This window comes from Propithecus coquereli, unplaced genomic scaffold (assembly GCF_000956105.1).
Source record: "Propithecus coquereli isolate 6110/MARCELLA unplaced genomic scaffold, Pcoq_1.0 Scaffold5, whole genome shotgun sequence".
Classification (NCBI taxonomy): domain Eukaryota; kingdom Metazoa; phylum Chordata; class Mammalia; order Primates; family Indriidae; genus Propithecus; species Propithecus coquereli.
In genome coordinates, this window is record NW_012150840.1 from 19305222 (window position 1) to 19324253 (window position 19032).

The following is a 19032-nucleotide window of genomic DNA, read 5'->3' on the forward strand; positions in this document are numbered from 1 at the left end:
CCCTCCAGGATGTCTCTAAGAAATGATCTAATAGATTTTTTTAAAACATATATCAAATTATGGTGCTCTCACCACATCACAGTGCGGCTGCTACTATATTCCTCCTTCCTTTCTGTCTCAGAGGAAGAATTTGCTTGTACCCTTCCACAATTGAGTCTACCTGGGCCCTTGGCTTCCTGCCCTTTTGTCTCTTCTGGGATCTCATGCCATCTGTTACCTCATCTCTATTTTATCTGTTATATTTCCTCTCCTTTGCCTCTTCCCCATCTGCTCATCACATGCTCAAATATATGTAAAATATATTTTTTGTCATTTTACTCACTGACTTTCCAATACCAACTAAAGAGAGTTTATATTCCTTAATATATGATTTGGCCTTAACCTACCTTTTTTATCTAGAAAAACTCATTTCTCTCTAGTGTAGACACTATACTCTGGCCAAACTCATCCACTGAGCAGACTTCATGTTCCTTTTAATCATTGTTATTGCCGTACTTAAATGCTATTTCCTCAACCTTGTTTTCGCTCCCTCCATTTGTCAAAATCCCAGAGTTCCTTCATGACCTAGTCTCTGAGTCATCTCTTTCATGAATCCGTCCCAGCTCTCCCTAGCAGAATAACCATTTCTACTGAAATCCCATTGAATTTTATTTGTCTCCATTATTGCCTTTGCTACTTTTTATTTTTTAGTACTTATTTTTTTATCCATGTCTTATATACTCAATTATAAACTTATTGAATACCTGCATCATGTCCTATCCATCTTTACATCTTTAGGATCTGGCACAATTCTTTACACCTAATATATTCCCAATAAATGTCCATTGATTGATAGAATAATTAATTCTGAGAGTCATTAATAATGATCAGTCTAAGTATTTATCCAGATCATACCCAACTTTCTATATTTTTGGAGAAGACCCTTCAGATAAACCAAATTCTCCCCATGTCAAACAACAGAAATGAGCCTTTATTTTTCATCTGGTATGGAATGGATACTTGACTGGGTTTCCTTCATAAATATTATATATGCACTATTCTTTTTTTATCTCCACAAAAATTCTGTTTGGCAAGCATTTTTGTTTGCTTGTTTAGATAAAGAAACAGAGACTAAAAAAGTTTAAATAAAAAAAAATTACCTATTTTAGAGCTGGAAAGCCATGTCTGCATTTGGAAGTCCCCTGGGGGAGAAGGGTTGGGGATGCATATGATGCAGAGAGCAGAGAACTGGCTAAAAAGATGCCTGGGTCTATTTTTGGCTGTGCCTTTGATTCATTATGTGACTTAGGAAAGTTTGTCTTAAGCTTTTCCATTGATTTGTAAAACTGAGATTCATATACAACTGTGCAAAAAGTGTGTCCCTTTACTTACCTCCCTCCAAGAGATTAATGAGATGATATCCAAGGAGCACTTTGATTTTCTCTGATAAAAGAAATGGATAAGTATGAAGTGAAGCATTTCCTGCTTCTATTGAAGGTTTTAAAGAGGGTGAAAACAGCCTTTTAAAAAATATCAAAGTAAAAGCTAGAGGAAGGAATAGCCTTGTACATTTAAAATCAAGTCAACAATTATTGTGGAACACCTAATGATCTTCTGATAAGTGTCTTGTGCACTACAATTTACCAGGTACTTTTACATATATTATCTCATTTGATCCTTATTACTACCCTGTGTATATAGGCTGGACAGTTTTATTACCATTTTTAAAATAAGAAAACTAATACTCAGGCCAAATGATTTGTTCACAGCTACTGGACTCAGATATAAAACAGTCCCAGGGTTAAACCCATTTTTCCTAGATTCCAAATCCAAGTTCAGGTATCTTGCATTTGTGTGGTTTTACTGACATTATAGCATGCAGATTGGACCATCTCCTCTGTATCCATCCACATTCAGTCATGTTCAGGTTAAGTTTAAATCCCATTTCTGTTATAAAGCCTCCCCTTACCATTCTAACCTAAAGGCAGTTCTCCTTCTTCCATATTTTGTATTGTCCTTAAACATATTGTTCTGGGGAGGCCGTTACAGTAAGTTGGATTCCCTGTGCTCTGTTCTTTAAAACAAGCCCTGGGAATTTAGCCCGATTTCTAATCTTCTTGCTCGTTGCCACCAATCCATTCTGTTCCTGGAACTGAGCTTCCACACAAAGGGTATTTGAAAGTTGAAAATGGTTCCGTTCGTTTTGTTAGTAATGCCAAGCACAATATCTTGTACAAAGAAGGTGCTCGATATATGCTTACTGAATAAATAGCTGGACTAATCTACAGTTCTGGATGGGACAGACAGAAGGTTCAGAAAGTTTCATGGAAGACTGGAAATAAAAGTTGGCACCGGATAGTGGTGGATCTGGGATAATAGGCTAGAGTTTGAAATTTGCCTTTCTGGCAACAATAGAATTATTGGCACCAAGGAATAGTTTTGCTGGATTTTCTATGTCTAGTGCAGATTCCACTTTAGAACTCAGCAAACTCCTTGCTTTTTTTTTTCCCCTTTGTCTTTTCAACTCTACTGGGACCTCCTCCCACCAGTACCACTTTCCTGGAGACTTGTGATATGTAAGACAGGCAACAAAACCCAAGTGATTCAAGGAAGCCTGTTAAGAGCACTGATTTCTATGATGGCTCAGTTTGTTAACTAAATTGCAGGTTGTACTGCTTGGCCAAAGACAGCTGACAGGCAACTCTGCCTGAACAAGTAGCATCTCCAAAATGACATGTGCATTTTAGTTTCATTAGAGGCGGTGGTATCGTTATTGCCTGGGCCATCACAGTAAATATGGTGATTATATGCATCCCTTGGGATCTGGGAATGACAGCGTAGTTGGGCTGCACTATGGTGTCTTGGCTGGTGCATTGACATAAATGACAGCAAAGCAGATCTCTGGGCCCCTCAGGAAGGAGGCAGAAGTTCATGATGTGAAGAAAGTTCTCTGGGCCTGTTGAAATCTTATCAATCAGGATTGTAATTTCATTCGTTTATAAATTATAGTTAACAGTCCTCTCTCTAGTATTTTTTCTCACATCCCAATGTCCAGAAAGCTAACACATCAGCTACGTGTTGCTAAGACTTTAAGCAATCAGCAGAAACAGCAGTAGTTATAAACTGTTTAGTCAGAGGCAGCTACTGTGCTTCACATGACCGTAAAGTGAGCATTTCAAGATTCCCAAACATGTACCAACCTCCAAGTAACAAATCCTCTTTAGATGCCTGCGGGTTAGCTCTCCAGGTCTTCTTAAGCTAATCTGTAACGGTAGGATTGTTTGGAGAGGGTATAAATGGGCTTCTGGTTAGAGAAGGCATGACTTCCCCATCTATACTATGCTGTGAGACAACTGCTGTTCCCTGAAAAGAAACTACTGGAGTGACACTTCTTGTAACTTTTCTCCAATCCTTTATCTAGTTGGTAGGATGGGATACAGGGTCTTCACACATCTGATGAACCCCCTTTTCTTCCCTTCGTCCCATCCAAAGGGCTCTTCTCTCTGGGCTGAGCATATGCCGACCTGTTGCATCTCTGCAGGAGGCAATGTGGAGGGGAAGAGAACTATTAATAGAAATGGGAGTAGGAAGAATGATCTGTAGCCAGGTTTCAGTCTTGTCCCAGACCTACTCTCCCATCTAGCTGCACAACCAATGGAGTTTGCTGGTTCTTTAGTCTGTGTCTATTTCTCAATTGGCTTGGAATTCAGAATGGAGAGGGCTATGATTTATTGGCTCACTTAAACCTCAACATGGTAAAGTAGCAATTTTGTTTTTCTGGCTCTTATATTGCAATGAACATTTTAAATTTATTTGACAGTCCGTTATATAACTAAGATAATTTTTTTCACTATCAGTTTCCACTCAAAATTAAATGGTAGTTCTAGAGCAGTGGCCTACATTAAATTTTTCTTGATGGTTATAGCCATGCAGATATGTGAACTCAGAGGACTAAAAGTGAGTTTGCATATAATTTATACGTACCTTTCTGTACTGAATGGCCTGCTGTCATAACAGCTTCAGATAATGCATTTTATTATCATCATCTTTGCCAGCATCTATTAATCCCATTTTTTGTTGCTTAAATGTACATTTCCTGTTGGTATGTTTCTGAGTCAAGGTGAAGGCAGCTAGTACACTTAAGAGTTCAGAAAGAAGTTTATTTAAATCTGGTTCTTCTTAAAAGGCTGCCTAACAGTGATAGATTTTGTTGTCGAGTCTTAGTTCATGAAAAGTGCATTAAAACCTTGAGCGGAGCCATCTCTCTGAAGCAGCAGTTGGGTCATTACGTTTTGGAAAGCACTTTAGATGTGCATGTGATTTTATGACCAAGTCTGCTTAATTCATCCTAACTCTTTAAAAGGGAAGGGAACTAAAATTTCTTGAACCTCTTCTCTTATGTGCTAGATGCTTGCCTATATTGTTTTATTCCCATAATGAGCTTTCATGGTAGATAGCATTTTTCCAACACTGAAGATGAGAAAATTGAGACCCAGAGAGTCTAAATAATATGGTCAAGAACACACAGGATGTGATGGAGTTAAGCTTCAAGGCCAGCCCTGTCTTACTCAAGAGACTATGATTGTTATAGTAACTTAGGGATTAAAAAAAAATAAACAAACAAACAGAAAATATGCAAGGAACAGAGAGATGATATAAATGATTAAAATAGAGTGGGGTATGAGAAAAAAATGTGCTTTCTCTCATTTTTCTTGAATCCTATGGCCTGTTCAGTCTTTCATTGGGGTTCAGAGAGGTTGCTAATCATACGGTGGCAAAAATATTTCTCTTCCCTCTTTACCCTACTTTACCAAAAATATAACAAACAGGCTGTGAAAACTTGATGATAAATGGCAACCAACATCCAGCCTTTGCATCTGATAGGCAATAGAGAGTGGTGGGAACTGTGGCGCTTTAGAGAACTTGTGCCTTTGTCTCCTAATCAACTTCTGTCCTACAAAAATGTTTGCCCAGTGTTTCTGAATCTTTTTTTCTAAAGAACCTAGAAATCCAGCTGTTCATGAGAGGTCTTCTGATTTTTAAATATTGTAAACTAATTTATATAGAAAAATACCATGTAGTACCCTCTCTTTAAAAAATAAAATAAAGTCTCTCTGAGGGCTGGATCTAGCGTAAAGTCTCTGAATTTGTAAGTTCTATATTACGCACGACAGCTAATAAGTTCCTACTGGGAAGAATAATTAACAAGCAAAACTCAAATCAAAAATGATTTTCACTATTCTCCTAAGAATCGTGCCCTCCTGATTTAGTACCATTTGTGTACTGTGCCTCTCTGTGGCCCTGCACCTGCCCTTCACAGCTCTTAGATGCCTTGAGCATTTGTTTCTGTGCATTCCCTGGGTAGAGCTGGCAGTCTGGTGAGCAGGGGTGGCATGGCTCATCGGCAGTCATCCTTTGGCAACTGAATCAGAAATGCACCACGCTGTCTACTAAAGAACATGTCTATGCTTAAACCTAGCATTCCAAGACATTTGCTTCTAGGTGTTTGCCTGCAGAAAGTTTCTCGAAGTCAGTACAAAGTAGAGTGGGAAGCAATGCATCCATGTTTGAGGACTTGGGGAGCTGTTCTTCTGTATTCTTTCAGATGAGGCTTGGTGGATACGTTTAGTTACCCTCAATCTAATTCCTTGTCTGAATCCTTATTACTTCCTTCATTCTTCTTTAAGTTTTCACTTACTCCTGACCTTAATCACTGCCTTAATGGACTCATAGGTATCACTGAGTACAACCGGTTTACTATAGTAAGATAACTGTTAACTGCTGAAACATGGGTGCTCTAACATTGTTTGGATAACGTCTTCCTTGAGGGCCTCTGAGCCTTTGGCCATGGTCAGGGGTAAGTGCATCACAAACCATCGCCCTTCTAAACAGCTCAAGCTCTTCTGCTGGAAGAGGAATTTCTGCAGCAGAAAGCAAGGGAGTCTACAGGACACATTTGGGAAATAAAAGCTTTTATTTATATTTATTTTGAGTCTATGTTTCTATAGCTCATAAATGAAATTGTGCCTTCTTTAAGGAAACATTTGCTTTGGGGTATGAGGAAAGCCCTTTGGGCAAGAGAGAAAATATTCTCTATGATTTAGCATTTTTATGAACCATAAAAATTCTTTCTCTGCATTGGTATGTTAAACCCTGGAAGTCTACCTTAACATTCAAATGTGTCTGTCTTGGCAAAATTGGTGAAGTTTTAGAAAACAGACAAACTGGCTCATAGTCTAAGAAAATTTTATGTCAATTACTTTCTATTTTTCCTTTCTATATACTGAATTACATTTTTTCTTTTTTTGAGATCAGGGTCTCACTATATTACCCAAACTGGTCCTGAACTCCTGGGCTCAAGCCATCCTCCTGCCTCAGCCTTCAGAGTAGCTAGGATTACAGGCATGTGCCACTATACCTGGCTAATTTTTTAAAAAAATGTTCTTAGAGTTGGGATCTCACTATGTTACCCAGGCTGGTCCTGAACTCCTGGCCTCAAGTGATCCTCCAATCTCACCCTCCTGAGTAGCTGGGATAATAGACATCAGCTACTATGCCAGGCTCTGAATTTCATTTCTATCCCAACAGTTTCAACCTTTCTCTCATTCTTCCTTATCTCCTCAACTCCACGTACCTAAATAGGGCTTTTTAGTCAGCATGGGCTGCTAAAACAAAATACCAGAGATTGGGTGGCTTATATAACAAAGATTTATCTCTCACAGCTCTGGAGACTGGGAAGTCCGAGATCAGGGTGTGGGCCAATTTGGTTTCTGGTGAGGGTCCCTTTCCTGATTGACAGATTGCTGCCTTCTTGCTGTATCCTCATCTGGTGGAGAGAAAGAGAGAGCATCTTTCTTTTCTATTAAGGGTACTAATCCAATTTATGGGGGCACCACCTCCATGACCTAATTACATCTCAAAAACTTCAGCTCTAAATACCATCATATTTGGGATTAGGGCTTCAACATATGAAGGGAAGGCGGAAGGACATAAATGTTCGGTCTATAGTGCTTATGTAACCACACTTTTTTTTTCACTTTTCGTTTGGCCCCTCCCAAATCAGGTAGTGTGATATTGTGAAATATATATTTGATCTTTTTTCTGTTTCCTGGCATAGAAATCCTAAAATCCTTGGTATCTTCAGGGTGATCTGTCTTTTTGTATGCTAGTAAGTTGATTGATGGCTGGCAGCCCCTAGGTAGCTGCAGGATGGGGACTGGTCAGCAGAAAGACCAAGACCGGATTAGAAGATTGAGACTTTCAGCTCCACCCCTCGACCCCTAGGGAGGGAAGAGAGACTGAAGGTTAAATTAATCACCAATGACCAATCATTTAATCAATCACACCTATGTAATGAAGCCTCCATAAAACGCCAAAAGGATAGTATTTGTAGAGCATCCAAATAGCTGAACACATAGAGATTCCTGGACAGTGGTGTACCTGGAGAGGGTGTGGGAACTCGGCACCTCTTCCCACATGCCTTGCCCTATGTATCTCTTCATCTGTATCCTTTGTGACATCCTTTATAATAAAACGGTAAATGTCGAGTTAGTGTTTTCCTGAATTCTGTGATCCAATCCAGCAAATCACTTTAACCCAAGGAAGAGGCCGTGGGAACTCTGATTTATAGCCAGTCCATGAGAAGCACAGGTTAAAAAAAACCCTGAAGCTTGTGTTTGGTGTTGGAAGTAGTGGGCATTCTTGTGTCTGGGCTGAGCCCTCAACCTGTGGGATCTGACACTGTTTCCAGGTAGACAGTGTCAGAATTGAACTGGGTTGGAGGACACCCAGCTGGTGTCCACTGTGGATTGATCACTTGCTTGATGTGTGGGCAAAACCCCCACACATCTGGTATCAGAAGTGTGTTGTGAGAGTATGGTATGAGAAACTGAGTTTGATTTTTTTCCATACAAGTAGCATTTTCTGTCCTGAAGGGCAAGTAATGAATCCTCTGCCTCTAGTTAGTTGGGTGATTTATCAAGGACTGACTGGGGAGATTTATTTGGAAACATTAGATAGGAATGTTCCTTAGCTTTTTATATCTTAATTTAGGAAACCATGTGCTTGTTTCTCATTTTCTTTTGTCCCCATCTATTTTGTAATGACATATTTTTTCAGTGATCCCTATTTTTCAAATTGCTGTTACAAATATCTCTTTTTTAATCTCTGTCATCACCCAATAAGCTCGGTGATGTATCCCTGTCTTGCAGACAAGGAAACCATGTGCAGAGTGTTTGTGACTTGCCCCAGGACCTGCATTAAGTGAACAACTAGAACTTCTGTCCAAGCCTTCTGTTTCCAATGCTGTTGCACTTTCCAGTACCCCAAAGTGTAATCTACGCCCTTGAGGGCTCAACAATGCCCAATATATTTATCCAGCTTCTGATGTGCCTACCAAAGTGCCCTGTACAGTGGATAGGATCAATAGACTCTTGTCTACAAAATTTCTATGACATGGTTCTACTTATGCAACCTTGATCTGGAGAAATAAATGTATTTCTGGGGGAGAAACACAACTATGCATAAAGATCCTTAATTTGGAAAGTCTAGTGCAAATTGAAATGGGTGCTGGTTGTAGTACAGCCACTTCATGGTAGCCCTACATGACTATGATGAGGGGATGGCCTCCCAAAGGCAGAGCTTGAGCCCTGCACTGACCAGTCATCACTGCATTAAAGAGCAAAGGAGAAGGCAAGACAATGGAAATGAGTTTATCTGAGAGTTTGGCATCTTGAATATTTCAAAGATTAAAGTCGTGTTTAATAGGAACCAAATGGTTCACTTACCTGGTAATGGCATGGATTGGTGTCCACCTAGAGGAGTTCAGTTTGAATCTAGTCCAAATAAAGAAGAAGGGTGGGTTGAAGGCCGTGGTAGTGAACACTGAGCCTCTCACCTGGGTCCACAGAGCAAGTTCTTAGGCCACATAGACCTGCTGCCGATTTTCCTGAAGACTGTTCAGTAGACTACATGAAATAAATTAATAGCTGTGGTCCCCTGAGACATGGTCATGTTCTACATTTCTAGAAGCACTGTCCCAAAGCAAAACCGTAGCAAAAATGGCAAAGCAGTAAATGAACCGTGGATGGAGATGTTGCACTCTGGCTAGAATCTTGCTTGCAGAAGAATGCAAAGGTGTCTTCACTATTGTGCCAGGTGCTCAGCTGAATTTACTTAACTCTTTATGTGGAAGAAGAAACACAAAAAATAAAAATGCATTTTTCTGCACTCACAATGCTCACCATATGACTGGGGAAAAGAATTGTTCCATTAAAAAACAACATAGAAGTGAATCCACACAAACGATTGATTTTATTATTGAATAGCTGCTGAAGAGATTGTGGAATAACTGGAGGATAATCTGGTTAACTAAGGTTGGCTCTTGAAGGGCATGTGTATAGAAGAAGTGTTTTCAGCTCTATACACCTATGCACACTAGCTAGGGAAAGCTGGGCCCTCTTCAGAGAAAAGTCTCTTCTCCACATAGGAAAGTGTACCTCATTCAGCTTGAGACAGGACCAGGCCTAAGAGATTTGTCTTTTCTTTGGATCATTCCTGGATTAATGGTCAGTTTCATTCCCTAGATCTCACACTGACTCCAGATCATCCTGGTGTTTGATTCATTGTGAAATCCATGGTTTGTTCTGAGTCAGGTCTGTGATAGATTCACATTCCTGAAAAGCCTTCTATAGAAGTGAAGACTCAAGATTCCACTTACTGCCCTGGCTGGGACTGTTTGAGGGCTAGACTAGAACTGAACTATAAATGCCTTTGACAGAAACTGAGGGGCCTAGATTCCCCAGAGCCATCATCATTTTGCTTAAAAGAAAAGGAGAGGGTGCTAAATTTTAATATCTTGTTCAAACACACACACATGCATGCACAAACACAAACCCACTTACATGGGCACACAGACACGTATAACTCTTTATTTCTCTAGAATTATATTTCCTAGCCTTCTGAATGATATCATTTACTACCTTTATATTGATGGATAAAATGGTAACACATCCATAAAGAAGAGAGAGAAGAAAGAATGTTAGTGTTCTTTTAATGCCATAATACAAATGCTTCTTCATATTGTGTGTGCATGCATTATAAAACCCACAGATAATCTGTGTATCTGAATCTGTGGCTGCCTCCCAGAGGGCTTACAGTGCTTGGCATGTCATAGGGGAATGATGGCCTCGTGCTGTTCCAGGAACATTTCCTGCATTTGGCTGAAACTTGCTCGCTTTACAATTTGGTAGGGACACTGAATTAAAGTAAATTAAAATTAGGAGATGTGTTCTCTAATTATTCTATCAAAACAGCTTAGTGCTGGTAGGGAGGACTCTTTTCAAAAGGTATGAGGCAGCTCTCTGTGACATGCTTTCCAGTGTCTGGTTTGGGTCACCTCTACTAATCTCATCAGGGCTGAGGGAAAGCACTTTCCTTTTCATACTTCTGTGCAGGGATCCAGATTACTGTCCCCTACAGGGGCTTTGATGCCGTCATTGAGGTCATCAGGCCTGCCTTCTCCCTATGCACTGTAGCTGTTTAAATTTTACTATTTTTTCTCTCTCTCTGTTGCTTTTATTATGGTGGTTGGGGGGTAAATCAGAATCAACCTTTTAAATTAGAAATGCTGATCTTATCCAAGAGAGAATGTTATAGTGGTGATAGTTGACAATGAGGAGAACCATAAAATATCACCTGGATGAAATACCTAACTGCAACACTATCTCCAGGACACACACATACCAGAGTCCCTGCCTGCAGACAGGCACTGCTGATATATTACCGTCTGCTGGCCATTTTGTTTACGATAACTAGGAAAGGAAAAATAAGCCCCTATTTCAATGTGTTCATCCCAAGATGATGACACAGTAGATTCCCCTTGCAGGTAAAGCAAGAGAGCTCAGTTAATCACCATTTATCACTCAAGTGACTCAAGCGTCTTACAGATGCATTGGAGCCCTGGAGACTGAGATATTCATTGAGTTGCAATGCTGTTCTTTGCTCTCATTCCATTTAATATAATAACTGAAGTCCTAACATCAGAGTGATGTGTGCTATCTTTTAGAGTCAAGAGCCTTTAAAATGTACATGATTCACTCCCATCAAACTAGATAAATTTTCTGAAAGAAATGTTATATCATTATAATTTTAATGAGTTATAACTTCGCTCCATCTCCTCCATTACCAGACTATTCCTAGCTGCCATCATCTTTTGCTAGAAGCCTCTAATTTACTTCCCTGCATCTGCAGCTGACCTCCTTCAAACAGTGTTATATTGAGTTGATTTTAGTACATAAACCACACTCAGTGGGATCTAAGATAGATTAGTTCATGCTTAATTGGGTGGATTTTTATATATCTTCTTTTTTCTTATCAGAAGCATACTCTATTTGCCAGATAATAGTTGTGAAGTGGGTTCACTGCACTCTGGTTACCACTTTGCCTGAGTCCAGCAAGAGAGGACACCCACACACCCAGTTATTTGAAGTGGGTTTGTCATTTACAGATACTCAGCATAGGACAGCATAGGAGAGCAAAAACCTGGGATTCATTTCTTGTTAGTCCTCCAAGGCCCAGGAAAGCTGTCCAGAGAGAATGGACTCCTGTCTGTGCATACCCTGCTTGCACTGCTGCTGAGGGACCCCGGAAAACTACCCTACTGAGGGACCTATAAAATGACTTCGGGTTTTATACTCTGGCGGCCACACGAGACAATGGCTGGAGCTTTGAAGGACATCCTGTTCTGGAAGGGTCTATTCTGGTCAGTCTCTCCTTTTCTCAGGATGTTGCATCCCCAGCATATTCTACAGTCATTCTTGAGAACCACAAATAAGAAAGGAGGGAGAACTGGGTTGTCCAAGGCCCCTCAGAGAACTGTCCTGCAATAATTAATTTAGCAGTTAAGGTACAGTACAGGCTCCTCATTTGACTGCCCCACTCCTATTTGAGTTATTCTGATTACTTGAAAGTAAACTATTGGTCAAAAACTGAAAAAAAAAAAAAAGCGGGAGGAGGGGGGTGGAATATGGTTAGGCTTAAATTGTACAAGTTTCCGTAATAAGGATCAGCAAACTTTTCTGTAAAGGGTCAGAGAGTGATATTTTAGGCTTGTAGGCTACATGATCTCTGTTGCAACTACTCAACTTTGCTATTTTAGTACAAAAGCAGCCAAAGGCAATGCATAAATGAAAATAAGTGTAGCCGTGTCCCAATAAAACTTTATTCATAAAAAGAGGCAGTAATTAGATTTGGCCCACAGTTTGCTGAGCTGTGCTCCAGGCCAATCTGCCTCTTCCTTTTACATAGCCATTCCTCAAACATATCATTAAAACACTGCCATAATCTACAGTGTATTTTCTGATGAACCCAAGTCCTGAATCTCTCAATTCTGAACTTTTTTGTCTGGAAAATTATATAGAGTTTAGAATGGAAATTTATCTATGAGAGTGACTAAAAGTATCTTACTTATTAAACCAAGCATTCTTGGTTGATGTTTGTTATTTACATAGACCCATTTACCTTGAAGCCATAATGTCAACACAGCCTGTCACTTGGAAGATAGGTAAATAGTAAAACACTTTGAAGAATCACTAAAAGTTTCTTCATAACCACAGAACAGGTCTGGAAAGGTTACTAGCTGTTTGTCGGTCTCTCTTTTACAGAGCAGCAGCTGCTCATCCTTGGCCTAGAATATCTGCTTCTCAGAGAAGGAATTTCTCCTTTGCTGCCCACTCAGAGCTAATCGTGCATTTTCATGGAAACTGACTAAAATGACATAGTCTGTGGTAAAGGCTCAGGGGACTAAGTTAGACATGTGACTATCAAGTCGTGTTATTTTTCCAGGGGAGATGTCCTAGGAGATTTTCTCTGGCACTAGCAGCAGTGAGTCAGTAGGGAAGATAGTTACCAAGACCAGATAGACAAAACGTCATGGGACATGTATACCAAACCTGCTGCTTTCTGATCTGATGAGCTTGCATTTCAAAGTTTACACCTGCAAAGTGGACATTTGACCAACACATAGAGTAGGGGAGAGTCATAGAAATTATCAGCATATGCTTAATGCTCACCTTAATTGTGGTCGAGCTTTGGGGGCTAGACCATGATTTTACACCAAACATGTAAAAATTCACACATGTGCATCCATGAGCATGCATTCACGTGCATGTATTTATTGTGTGTGTGTGTTCTGTACATGCATAAATACCACACAAAAGGGTTTTTGTGAAGGACACATTAGACCATGCAGGCAAATGTATATAGAACAATTTCTGTCATCTGTCATGTAATACATGCTTTATGGATGTTTGTTGAGTGACTGAAGTTTTGCACTCCCTAGTGCAGAGTTTCTCAGTAGTGGCACTATTGATATTAAAGCCAGATACTTCTTTGTTGTGTTGATTTTAGTACATAAACATAAAATATTTACCAGTATTCCTGGCCTGTATTCACTGGATGCTAATAGCACTCCACTTCAGTTGTGACAGCCAAATATGTCTCCAGACATTGCCAGATGTCCCTGGGGACAAAATCACTGCCAGTTGAAACCACTATCTTAGTGAACCAAGACATTAATGTAAGGAAGTGGCTCCCAAACTTTCACTAGCATTTCAATGACCTTGAGGTCTTGTGAAAATACAGATCACTAGGCCTGACCTTAGAGTTTCTGATTCAGAGGGTTTGGCATTAGACCCCAGGACTTGCATTGCTAACAAGGTCCCAGCAGCTACTGCTGCTGGTCCCCGGACCTTACTTTGTAGGTGCGTGCGTAAGTTGTAAGATGTTCTGAAAGAACTTCAGATGATTTAAATGTGTTCCCTAATTTCATGAACCATAATATAGTTAGTGTGAGAACAGGGTTTAATATCTCCCTACTGAGGCCATCGTGTGGCTCCTCACAGCTGTGGTAGGGATTTGGGGGAAAACCAAGGAATCCATGGGAGATGTTCAGCATGTACTAGATTTCAGTCAGCACTGCTCCTCCAGCCATCACCTGAATCCTGCCGGGAGACTGCTCCAGGTCTTGGCACAACACTGGGGCACCTACGGAAATGAACTTTAGTATTTGCCTGGTAGTCACACTTAACTACCAAATGGGCCACTGTGACACCGGGGTCTGTGAATGAGAAATGGATGTTCAGAGTACATTTAAAGGACGTGGCGATGCAGGATGCCAGTGTGTGACCGGTGACTATTAGAGCCATGGCTTTAACTTGCTTCTTATTTACTTGCACCAGCTGTCTTGCCCTTCCTTGACTCTCCCCTCTTCAGGACAGGGTTCCTGTTGTCCTAAGCTGTCATTCCTACTCTCTCCTCTCTCTCTCTTATTTTTTTTCTTGGAGTTAGAGATGGAGCTGTCTTGAGCTATTTATCAGTCTTATCTCTCTTGGCCCTCTGTTAGCATTTCAGACTGTGGATCTAATCCGCTTTAATTGATTGACCTCGTGCAACCAGACATCAGCAAAACACCAAATGAAGCAAACTACAGCTGGGGGAAAGGTGGATGTAACTTTTCTGGGTGCGTGTAAAGGTCATTGAGTCCTGCGAAGATTTAGGAAAGCAGAAATAATTTCCAAGCCATTTAACATGAATTTTCTAGGGATAATATGTACAGATTCTGGACTCGATAATGTTGAATGGGAGAGAGTCATTCCAAATAGGGTAGGATCTTACAGGGAGTGTACAAATGCCTCTGACTCATCTGTCATCTGTGAGGGCCTCGTTTCCCACCCGGCATCCCTGCCGACATCACCGTTATCACCATCTACATCCTCACCGTTAACATCTTTGTTAGATCATTCTTTGCAGAGCACTTCAGAATTTGCCAAGACTTCAGTCATTTCTCTTAAGTATTATTTAACACAAGTATTATTATTGTTATTGTCTTTGTACTATTTTTATCATTTTTCATGTAATTAGCTTGAAACTCATATAGTTGAGTGACCTGCTCAAGATCACATGGACAAAAAGATGTGGAGCCTTGACTGGGACCAGGGCCTTTAATTCTAATATCAGACTCTTCCAGAACTCAAAGCAGACATTTTCTTCTGCCCTGCTCTTCCTGCCACAGCCACATTGACACTTCTCCAGGGAAGGGGACTGGGTCATTGTCATGAGGTGATAATGGAAATTTGAACCATCTTCAAGCTCCACATCTGGGGTCTTGTCAATTGGGTGATTCCTGAAAGGCTTGTTGATGGAGAGACCTGGTCTCTTACATCTCTTGAATTCTTTAATAGTGCATGGCTCTGCACACAGAAGGTGCTCACTCAGTGCTTATAAACTAACAATTGTCCTGAGTATAGAACGAGAGGACCAAAACACTGAAAAAATAGAGCCTAATGATTTTCACTGAGAGACAGTTAATAGCCACAAAAGAACTCCAACTACATGCTACTAAATTGAGAATATTTTATTCTAAAGAACTTCAATAAAGTCCTCTGTCAGTCAAAATTATCTGATGAATGAAATAAGTTGTACCTCATCTTTTTATATTTTACAGATTGCATTTATATAGCATAATAAGATAATATGCTTTTGCTAAGATTTATTGCACATCAGAATATATTGGAATGTATTATTATCTATTTCAATTATCTATTTCATCCTATACTATTAAAATCCTATTTAGCTTCTTGTGGTAAAAAACACTCTCATAATTTGTTTCTATCAAAACCACACATTCTAATTCATTATTTATTCATTTGCTTATTCATGAATTTAACAAAGGCAGACCTAAAGTATATAATATGTAACATATATGCCCTGTTATATAAATAACACTACTGCAACATGTAACACATGCGACTGAAACATAACACATGGAAAATGCAAGGGGTTTAGAATCAAATAGACTTGGATTCCAGTCTTAAATAAACCTCTTATTGTGTGAATTCCCTGGTGGGTAATTGTGAGAATTTGAAAATAATTATATTCAAAAATATTTACTGACCACCCACTCTGTCCACCCAGGTCGTCCAGGTTATGCTGCAGGAACAAGCAGCCTTAAACACTCATTGGTGTAAAGCCACCAAGCTTTTCTCAGTCACCCTCCGTGTCCATCAAAAGCTGCTTGTTGCCTTCTGCACTCAGTGATACAGACTGACGAAGCGGCCACTACCAGAAATTTGCTGGGTGCAGTGGTTGGCAGCAAATGAGAGAATTCTGGTGGGTCTCACACTGGTGGCTCAGGAATGACATCCTGTTTATTGGTTAACATTGGTCTCTTGGCCCAACCCACCATAAGGCAACCCCCCTGAAGGTCTCTCTTACTGTGAGCTCATAGTGGGGGAGCACTAGAACAATGTGGTAAACAGTGCCACTTATTATTTATTTATTATGATCCAGACTTTGCAATGGGTATGGAAGGCCTTGCAGTACCTGGGCCACGAGAGGCATCATTTACATGTTGTTTTCCTTGTGTTATTACCAAACACTGAACTAAGAAATTCTGTGGAAAGCCTAGCCGGGAAGATACTGAGAACTGCTTCCATTGTACACCTCCCTGGCATGCATTTGTAAATCCCAGTTCTGTTTCTGTCAACTGCAATTTTCTATAATAGAGGATGGTGCATTCTGCCCTCCCTGGGGGCACTCTGGAATGAATGAAGAGATAGCCTTCAGGGAGATCTTTATTCCTAAGGATTTTTCTTGACTTCGTGCATGTCTCCTCCTAAAACCTGACCGTGCTGTTGGCAGCATCTCTCGGGTCACCTCGGCAGCAATAAATATCATGTGGCTGATAGAGGATCAGAAAGCTAGGGCTGGATTAATTTGGGAAACCAGGTGGGCTCGTAAATAGTCGTTATTGATGACGAATGACTTACTGGCTATTTAAATACAGCTGATGTCTGTACTCTTCAGTTTTATTCCTGAATGCACTTGAGGATTCTTTGGGAATGCTTCTGATTTACTACTTGTTTTTGTTTTTAATATCAAGAAAGAACATAGATTGAAGAGATTGCCTTGGTAGCAACTTTAGTGGTGATGGGTGTGGAGTTATTCAAACCAATAGTCATGCTGGTTCTGCAGCTATACTTTGCTTCTCTTAGAGAGGCTTATAAAAGGTACCAAAGAATGTAGCAACTCCAAAATTGTGACAGGAAATCAACCCTGTATAATTTTTTTTAAATATATTCTGTTTGCTAAAATTTACATTTATTTCCACAATACATCTTGATGACAGTGTCCGCCAAACCAACCGGTCCTAAACTCATGCCACTACTTTCAATTACACTAATGAGAGGAAAGAAGACTGACATGTATTGAGGTCCAAAAATATGCACAGCCACATGCCAGGTGCTTCACATGTACGTGCTCTTCTGTAATCCTCACAATTAGCTTCAGAGGTAGCAATTGGCCTCTCCTTCCCTCCCCACATCCTTTTAAAGGAGAAAATTCAGAAGTTAAATAACCAGACTAGGGTCATCCAGCTTTAAATTCAAAGCTATTACTGGAATCATGCTGTGCTAAAACCCACATTTATCCTATTGAACCAATTAACTTCTCCAATAATCACACAGTGTTATATATATGGTAGAATGATTGGATGGTCCCTTCTCCCGATCTCATTTATCTCTTATATCTATATAATGTTTTATTACTGATAAAGTACTGTAATATTCATCATATTAATCATATTATTTTATCCTTACAATAGCCTTGTGATGTATGTAAAGTTGGTATCTTGTCCGGAAATGTAACTTGCCCAAGATTAGTCAGGGCTGACTCCAAAGCCAATGCACTTTCTCCCTTACTTCTTCTCTTCCATGGACACGTGAGCCAGCAGAGTTGATTTTCATGGCAGCTGAGCATGATAGATTGGAGCCTGGGCAACTACATGGGTATTTGCCACAAGGCTTCCATGACTTATAGTGAACCGAAACAAAGCATTTAGCCACAGATTATAATGCCACTGTGGTCCCATGACAAATGGCAAGGAGGTTGCAGTAATGAAATCTTATTACTACAAGTACAGAGACCACATCTGAGGTCTAGCACAGCCGCATTTACCACTGTGGGAAATGAAACATCTGGGTAAGGGGCTCCACTGACTTTGGCGGCATGCTAGCAGGATTAAGAAGATCTCTCTGAAACAGTGATTACAATGGCAAATGTGTGGTGCCTAAGATAAGGACCAAATATTTATTCTGGCAGAGATTAAATCTTTTCTTTTCCTGAATCTAATATGGATCTTGCGGAAAAGCTGCCCAAGACTGTATCTTGCTGATCAGCCAACTCACTGAGCCAGAACTGTACTTTGCCACTGTTGTTTCTGAAAAGCTGCAGAATGCTGGTTTAAAGGTCTCCTCTCTCCCTCCTAAAACTGTTCTCCATCCATGATTAATTAATGACTCAGAGGTGAATTGAATCACCAGCAGTCCTTTCTATGCATTCAGGATTTATGTGCTGGTTTCTCACTGTAGAACAGTGGCACAATAAACAGCCCACATCTGCGGGGCGGGCAGAGGAGCAATGGTGTCTGCAGTCGTGGTTTCTCAACTCCTCCAGTCCTTTCATTCTGCTAAGCAGGTTATGACTCAGGTTATTATAGCCTTGCTTATTTAGGCATGAGTGTGATTGGGTACCAACACACACACACACACACACACACACACACACACACACACCCTTAGAAAAGAATACCAATTCTCTAAGAGAAAGCAGAAAAGTCGTGTTGCCATTTCTGAATTCCTTGAGAATCAAGCAGAAAGAATAAAATGGATGATAGTATTAATTACGGGCATAAAAGGTATAAAAAGAACCCATAACCAGGTTTATTTATCAATAAATCATAATTTAATGCTAGGTACTTTGCTTACTGTGGAGATAAAACAAAACAAAACTGAGAACATAGTGGTCCCAATAAACAGAGATTTAAGAAATCATGAGTGTTTAGTTATCATTTGGGGAGGCACCTGGATCGCCTTTCCCAGAGAATAGAACATGGTAATTGCAGGCGTCATTTCATGCTGTGTACTATGCTATCAGAGCATGGAGGAAATAATGATATCCCCTCTGCATCTCCGCATCCTTGAATGCTGACATCTTTAG

At 40.1% G+C, this 19032-nt stretch overlaps 1 protein-coding gene across 3 annotated transcripts in view; it reads left to right on the forward strand.

Annotated features, from left to right (window-relative positions):
• LOC105819766 (neurexin-3-beta) overlaps window positions 1-19032 on the forward strand; it is a 615260-nt gene that overhangs the window by 382791 nt on the left and 213437 nt on the right. For all 3 annotated transcript variants that reach the window (XM_012656066.1, XM_012656067.1, XM_012656068.1), the window contains exons 5-6: window positions 9451-9514; window positions 16374-16389. In XM_012656066.1, coding sequence (XP_012511520.1) covers window positions 9451-9514; window positions 16374-16389 — 80 coding nt within the window. The remainder of the gene's footprint in view (window positions 1-9450; window positions 9515-16373; window positions 16390-19032) is intronic.